We start from the raw sequence: 6,968 nt of genomic DNA on the forward strand, positions 1-6,968 counted from the left end.
GGGACACTTTACACAGATAAAATACTATATGATAAACTTTTGACACTTCACAAAGACCCAGAGGGTTCTAGCTTTTTTAAGTCTAACTCGCACAAAGATGACAGTTGTCCATTCAAACACCACTATTTTTTTAAATTTTACTTTAAATTAGCCTTTGACTGCTATATCATCTGGTGGTAAGTGATGATTTAGTTTAAGATCGTAGCGGGCTAAGTTAGCCTTTGACTGCATTATACGTTATCTAGTGGTAGGATGAATAGCAGTTACATCGAACCCATACCCCATAAGGGATTGTAGTTAAACGCAGCATCGTGCCGGAACGCTAAATCGCTTGGCAGCACCTCTTTGCCTGGGTAACTAGCTACGGCAGAGGCTTTCCACTGAACTATTCCAGAAACAATTGAGTGAGTTCTCCGGGATAGAACCAGAAATTAAAGACAACAGCGCTCAGTATTGTGCCACGATATCGTCTAAATATAATATATTAGAGATATAAAAAAACTCTCATTTTTCATGCGATACTTTTTATGTGATTCTGAAATGTAATAAAAACGTTTTATATCCTTAGCAGTAATATTTATATGGCGAATAAGAATGTTACATATTCTATTGATATGTAAGTATTAAAATATAACAATTAATAATTTTGTTGATTCAACTACATTCAAAAATTAAAATGTATCTACCTCCTTCATTAATTGACACAAATTTATTTGAAGGCATAAATAAAATTTATTTTTAATAGGTATATGTTATAACTACTACTTACTCTAATACATTAGTAGATATATTATGCATTTTTCGAGTTTGTTTTTAATTATTTGTATGTTGGGGCTTGGAACCGACAGAATATGTGTGTAATGTGTAATAGGGTTACCTTCATACTTGTTTTGTCGTTCCCAAGTACCAAAAAATCCAATCCAATATTGATATATATAGTTCAAGATTTGCTTGAAAATAAGATCAATTTCAGGTACTTCGATGTTCAAGTATTTGCATACTTGAAGTCTACTGTACTGTAGTCTGTAACACATACACACACACACACACACACACACACACGCACACACACACGTACACGCACACACACACACACACACACGTACACGCATAATTGCTAAACTAATAATGAATTTAAGCATTTATTTAGTTGTATGTGTATTATATTTAATAACGTGTCTGCGAGCAACGGGTTTGCTAGTATATATATTTATATTTTTCTGGTTCTACGTTTTTCCTTTTACCAACCTGTACTAATTAATGTTACTCGTAGCTTAGCTATTAGTTACGTTAGAAAAGAAAATTATCACCTAATTAACTAATTTCTCAACAGCACTTACTACAATATTTTTTGCTAAACAAGCAAAAAGCACGAATAATTGGAACGTTGAGTTGATCTTAGAGAAGTTGCTTGCCTCTGATCATTTTGATAAAATAGCTGATATTATTGCTGAGAAGGCTGCGGAAAAAATAAATAGCCATTCAAGTCGTAAAACCGAAAAGAAAAACCAAGATCTAAACGCTGATAGACGAAAACATATTAATGAATTTCAAAGTAACGTAAACATTGATGTGATTAATGATTCTATTTCAACTAAAACACCTGTAATTAATAAACTATCGTTGAAGTATAAACTTTTCACAAAAAGGGCCATCGAAGAGTTAGATAGTAATAATAATAAAAATGTTAAATCTATAGATAGTCGGTCAGATGATGAAGCGCATAATAATATTGATATAAATAATTTAAATGATACTAATAATTTTCCTAGTAACGATATAGAGTTAAACCAAGAAGTAGATGATTACGATGAAGTTTATGAGATAAACGCAAAAGCCAAGAAAGCAGAGGAAAATAGCATAGAGAAAACTCAAGAGACTCTCAAACATAATAAAGATATAAAAAGCGAAATAATTGATAGAATAAATAATAGTGAATCTACGGAAGTTGTGAATAACCATGAAAAAAATGTCTCACCTAAAGTAGCAGATAAAGAAAAGAAATATAGTAATCTAAAACTAGACAGTGAATTAAATAAATCAAATATGGTAAACAATGTACAAACCAAACATATTTATAAAGAAGGTGGTAGAATATTCGCCCTGCAATCATCTTCAGATTATGATGAGTATCATAAAGAATTAAACAGAACGATGATAGAAGACACTAGTGAAGAATAATTATTTTTATTATTTATGATCGATAATACTTTCTTCTACAGATAAATAAATATTGGAATCCGTTCTTTTTATATTAATTAAATAAATAAATAAAGTGACAAGTAATAAGTAAAGTGAAATGTTACATTAAAAACTATACTTGTCAATTGTTACTGTCAGAGTTCGAAATTTAAATCTACCCTCGGCGCTAATCCGCCATATGTAGTAATTTAACTTTCAGTCTTTTGATTGAATTAGGTAATAATTTAGTATTAAAGTATTTAATACATTATGTCCTTACCTCTTTTAAGACAACCCAAAACTCAAGTAACTCTACAACAAAGGACTAGACAGTCACAGTATGAGCAACAGTTTATAATATTAACGTTAAAAAGCTCCATAAAACTGGTAGTGACATCAGACTCCTTTCATTGTATTGTAAATGTGGGAGACGTGTTCAAATGCGTTCTTTGTAATACAAACATGGATGCTGAGGTTGAACTGAAGGAATACCACAAAACTTTGGCAGAGCATCACAGATTGCTGAAAATATACCCGTATTTGGAAGAGTTAGGTGAAAATTTAGTAAGACAGGTAGGCAGGTTTTTTTTTTAAATTCCACTACAGGTAAGCATACTGCAATCTCACCTACGAGGCTAAGATGCGCGCCACATGAGAGTTATGTCTACCCATTAAAGTGTAGAGATAATACTCTCGTGGTGCGTATGCTAGCCCTACTGGCAAGGCAATGATATTTATTTATTTATGTTAATTATGTACCATAAATTGTGATTGTGAACATAAGATACATGAAGTGTTTAAGATGGTAAGGCGCAAATCAGGACACAGGTTTCCCATCGCTAACGGCGATTTGGCTGTTTATATTTCCAACAGCAAGTTCTTATTATAGTTAGCCTTGCACTAAAATATTTTCTCACGGAAACTAATAGTTTTCGAAAAATTAATTTTTGATATTCACGTTTTGACACGTAAATTCAGACGAAATTGACTCGAATTTTGATTGAATTGATTTGAATTTTTGACTAAAAAAAGTTTAGATTTTTCTAATGCAATTTAATAAAAATGTTTAAGTTAAGGAAAAATAATAATTAACCTTCGAAGCAGTTTTCCCCAACCCTACGTAGTCTTGTCTTTATGAACCGGAGTCGCGAGGGGAGAGCAGCCCCACCCGCTGTGCTAAATAGACTTATGGGCGAATTTCGGTAAAATGAGCAAAAAATTAAAAAAAAATTCTAAGACTATCTGTCTTAGATTTTTTTCTCTTCTTTTCTTCCTTGCTCCCACCGCGCTGTCAGCAAAGAAAACAAATCCCAAAACCTGTTAGTAGGTATGGCAGTTATATTATATATATATATAATGAGGGGACGGACGCCTGCCATTGCCAGACGGGTGATCAGTCCTCTGTAAGGACTATTCCACCCTATGCCCCATGTTTGAGACACAGGTTTACGGGGGCCCGGCAGCATCGCCCCTGAAACCTACCAGTCTCTTTGGTGAACCTAACGATATCCCCTATAGAGAGGTTTGCTAGGTCTTCTTCACTTATTCTATCCTTACCTTGTAGTTTCCATCTAATCAGCGCGTACATGGGGCACTCAGCTGTGAAAACTGGTTTCCACCTCAGCGCACTCTGGACAGGATGGATCTTCTACAATTCTCATTATCGTTAGGTGTCTATTTAATGCCCTGTGGTCATGCCTGCTACCATATTGGTTCTGCTCTGTGACATTAGTTGTTTTGTTTTTTTTTGTCGAATGACTTGGGAAACAATTTCGATTGTCCATAGCCACAGCTTCCCACCAGACCTGACCGAATCGAACACAGCACTCGCCGCTACACCTGGGAGCTCAGCCTACTAATGTACTACTGCTGGGAAAAGACTCTCTCTCATAGGCTCTAAGATCATAGAGCCTAGTCCTACAACGCTGCTCAAATATGAGTCAGTAAGCTGCAAGACAATCAGATCAGCATGAGCTTTGCTGCTAATGGCTCTAAAATGATAGAATTTAATATTTTTATTTAATTTAATTTAATTTTTTCTTTAATTGGAAAACCAACAGTTGTAGATACTAAATAATTAACAAATTGGTTGACTTAAAACTAATAACAGGTTTCCACAGATAAGTCTTATATAAACAAGGGTACCTGATAGAACCCAGCAATAACGCAGCAGACTATAACAAAGTGTTAAGTTTACCTAGCATGCAACAGTTTATCTACTAAGTTGCGACGTACACTGTTCATATTACCATAAAATAAGTCAATTTCAATTCAATTTTAATAGTTTAGCTTTTTGGCTAAGTACAAAGTGTTGATACAAATTTAATAATTTTTCCAGATTGATAGCACCAACTGCTTCTGTACAATATGCAGTATAGTAACATCTGTACATTATGTTTCAAGGCATGTTCAGAACGATGAACACATGCGTGAGTTGAACAAGGCTGTCTTGCGAGCTGAAACTTACAAACCTTGTGAAGAACCTCCCAATGTCAACACTGTGGATTTAAATAATAAAAAATGATTTTCTATCATGCGTTGAGTTTTCTTTCTAAGATCACTGTAATTCCAAACTTTAAATCCTTCTTAATATTAAAGATACAATGATTTTCACTATTTGTGGACTATAACATATAAAAAACATGCTCTTTTGGTGACTACTCTTGGCAATCAAATAGGTTTTATATCAGGAAAATGATTATTTTTAGATGACATAAGAGTAATTATACAAAAAACCAAATGATTCTGTCATGGTTAAACTGAGAGTATCCAGTGTCATGCCATCCACCAGTGTCATAGTTTCAAGACATTTAGGGACTTATAAGTGGCATTTATTTCAGAATAGTTAGTTTAGCAGTGTTTGGTCAAACTTGTGCTGACAGTTCTGTTAAATATTATAGCATGAGAAAAAATTCATTTTTAACAACCTATACTAATGTTATAAATGCAAAGTTTGGATGGATGGTTGTTACTCAAACCAGCACGGCTAGCATGGGCAGGAGACAATTATATCCCCGGGGAAAGGATATAAATTTACCTTCTCCCACAGCTTAATCATCTCTCAGAGCACTGTTGCACAAGTGGAAATAATATCCAAATAATAAATATGTATTAATAAACGGGGGTAAACTTCTCCTATTCTATGTTCCTGTAATTTAGCAGGTGGGCATGTTAATTATATACCTTGTCAGGGGATATAATCGAGGATATAATATTTATCTCACGCCCGTGCTAGCTGATAGGGGATATTCCCTCAGGAACTGCTTAAGGAATTGGGAATAAAAGGTAGCCTATGTCATTTTCCATGTCAAAGGCTACATGCATGCCAAATTTCATCCAAATCAGTTCAGATGTTTTTGCGTGATGAGTAACAAACCACCACACTTTCATATTTATAATATTATTATACATAAATAAATAAATAAATATACTACTACAATACACAAACTGCCATCTATCCCCATAGTAAGCGTAGCTTGTGTTATGGAGGCTAAGATGACTGATGAATATTTTTTCAATGAATAATATACATAAATATTGATAAAATACATATAAACACCCGAACATTGAAAAACATACATGTTCATCACACAAACATTTTCCAGTTGTGGGAATTGAACCCACAGCCTTTGACTCAGAAAGCAGGGTCACTGCCCACTGCGCCAATCGGCCGTCAATATATATATCTGAAACAAAAACAGGGTGGACAAAGAAAGATTGATGATATCAAGCAGATGGCAGGCATACTTTCTATGGTCAAGGAAAGCTCTGAACCACATGGAAACACCTTGAGGAGGCCTATGGCCTATATATATACAATATGCTGAAGTGCGAGTTAATTTATACATAGTACATACTTTGTATCAGCAATAGAGGCTTTATGTATTTATTTATTTTATATTATCTTCATATATATATTTCTTGTGTGTATGTCACTGAACAACTCCTAGACAAATAGCGCTGGGGTCCGCCAGTATATTATATATATTATAGTAGGATAAAATGAAATAATTAAATGTAATAATCATAACCTTTAATCAAGGACTGTATCTTGGCTGCAGGTAGACAATACAGAATAAAATATGACATATGCACAATGCAGAAGTTGCATGTTTGAGTTCAAGTAACTTAAGATAAAACTAACGTGATCTATTGGTTATTTTCTTCGTTTCTTTGATTTCTTTTTATTCTTCATGTTCTTTTTGTTGCAGGCTAACTTCGCGATCTTTCTTTTGTGTAACCATACTGGGTATTGCCCGTTCTGATCTTTGAGGGTTTTAGAACTAAACACTCTTTTCTTGCCATTCTCACAGTCTATCTCGATATTTTCGTCATCCGAACTCATTTGGACATCATCGTCTTCCTCTGGTGTGGGTTTCGGTTCCTCGGTCTTCTTTTTGTTCTTCTTTTTCTTATTAATCTGTCCAGCGTCAAGGAAAATAACTTGATCCGACTCCATAACCTCACTTTCAGTCACTTTTTCTTCCTCTTTTACTCCCAACATCTTCTTTAGCCTGGACAGTTCTTTTACAGCATATCGTTCCCGCTTTATAGCTCTGCATTTTCGCTTCCATTTACTTCTAATTGATTTCGCCATTACAAAGGTTTTTATTTATATTTGTAAGACGGAATTCGCATCTGTCAAAAATACACGTGAAAAGAATAACACCACACAGACCAAGTAGCAAATAAGAAACCATGAACAAGGTTTTTTTCACTGTCAAATAACATATATTGTCCGGGTCTGAATACTTATCTTTTCGATAGTTAAAGCTAGAACCACATCG

The 6,968-nt window shown here is 34.2% G+C and overlaps 3 protein-coding genes across 3 annotated transcripts; 2 read left to right on the top strand and 1 right to left on the bottom strand.

The window, feature by feature from the left end:
* The first annotated feature begins 594 nt into the window (after window positions 1-594).
* LOC120635569 (GATA zinc finger domain-containing protein 4-like) lies at window positions 595-2,181 on the top strand. The gene is made up of 2 exons (XM_039906581.1): window positions 595-616; window positions 1,334-2,181. The coding sequence occupies exons 1-2, from the start codon at window positions 595-597 to the stop codon at window positions 2,179-2,181; spliced, it is 870 nt and encodes a 289-aa protein (XP_039762515.1).
* Window positions 2,182-2,368: 187 nt separating this feature from the next.
* Window positions 2,369-4,717, top strand: LOC120635706. The gene is made up of 2 exons (XM_039906826.1): window positions 2,369-2,754; window positions 4,520-4,717. Exons 1-2 carry the CDS (start codon window positions 2,452-2,454, stop codon window positions 4,703-4,705), a joined length of 489 nt encoding a protein of 162 aa, XP_039762760.1. The 5' UTR covers window positions 2,369-2,451; the 3' UTR covers window positions 4,706-4,717.
* A 1,480-nt stretch (window positions 4,718-6,197) lies between these two features.
* LOC120635817 (protein LLP homolog) lies at window positions 6,198-6,870 on the bottom strand. The gene has a single exon (XM_039906981.1). The coding sequence runs from the start codon at window positions 6,776-6,778 to the stop codon at window positions 6,338-6,340; it is 441 nt and encodes a 146-aa protein (XP_039762915.1). The 5' UTR covers window positions 6,779-6,870; the 3' UTR covers window positions 6,198-6,337.
* Between the last annotated feature and the right edge of the window lie 98 nt (window positions 6,871-6,968).

This window comes from Pararge aegeria, chromosome 27 (genome assembly GCF_905163445.1).
Source record: "Pararge aegeria chromosome 27, ilParAegt1.1, whole genome shotgun sequence".
In the NCBI taxonomy this organism is placed as follows: domain Eukaryota; kingdom Metazoa; phylum Arthropoda; class Insecta; order Lepidoptera; family Nymphalidae; genus Pararge; species Pararge aegeria.

Bases quoted from the DNA above. Each gene is read 5' to 3' on its own strand.
- LOC120635569 (XM_039906581.1), top strand. From the start codon at position 595: ATGTTACATATTCTATTGATAT. The intron at 617-1,333 runs GTAAGTATTAAA...ATTTCTCAACAG, and splicing joins GTTACATATTCTATTGATAT to CACTTACTACAATATTTTTT.
- LOC120635706 (XM_039906826.1), top strand. From the start codon at position 2,452: ATGTCCTTACCTCTTTTAAGACAACCCAAAACTCAAGTAACTCTACAA. The intron at 2,755-4,519 runs GTAGGCAGGTTT...TAATTTTTCCAG, and splicing joins GTGAAAATTTAGTAAGACAG to ATTGATAGCACCAACTGCTT.
- LOC120635817 (XM_039906981.1), bottom strand. From the start codon at position 6,778: ATGGCGAAATCAATTAGAAGTAAATGGAAGCGAAAATGCAGAGCTATA.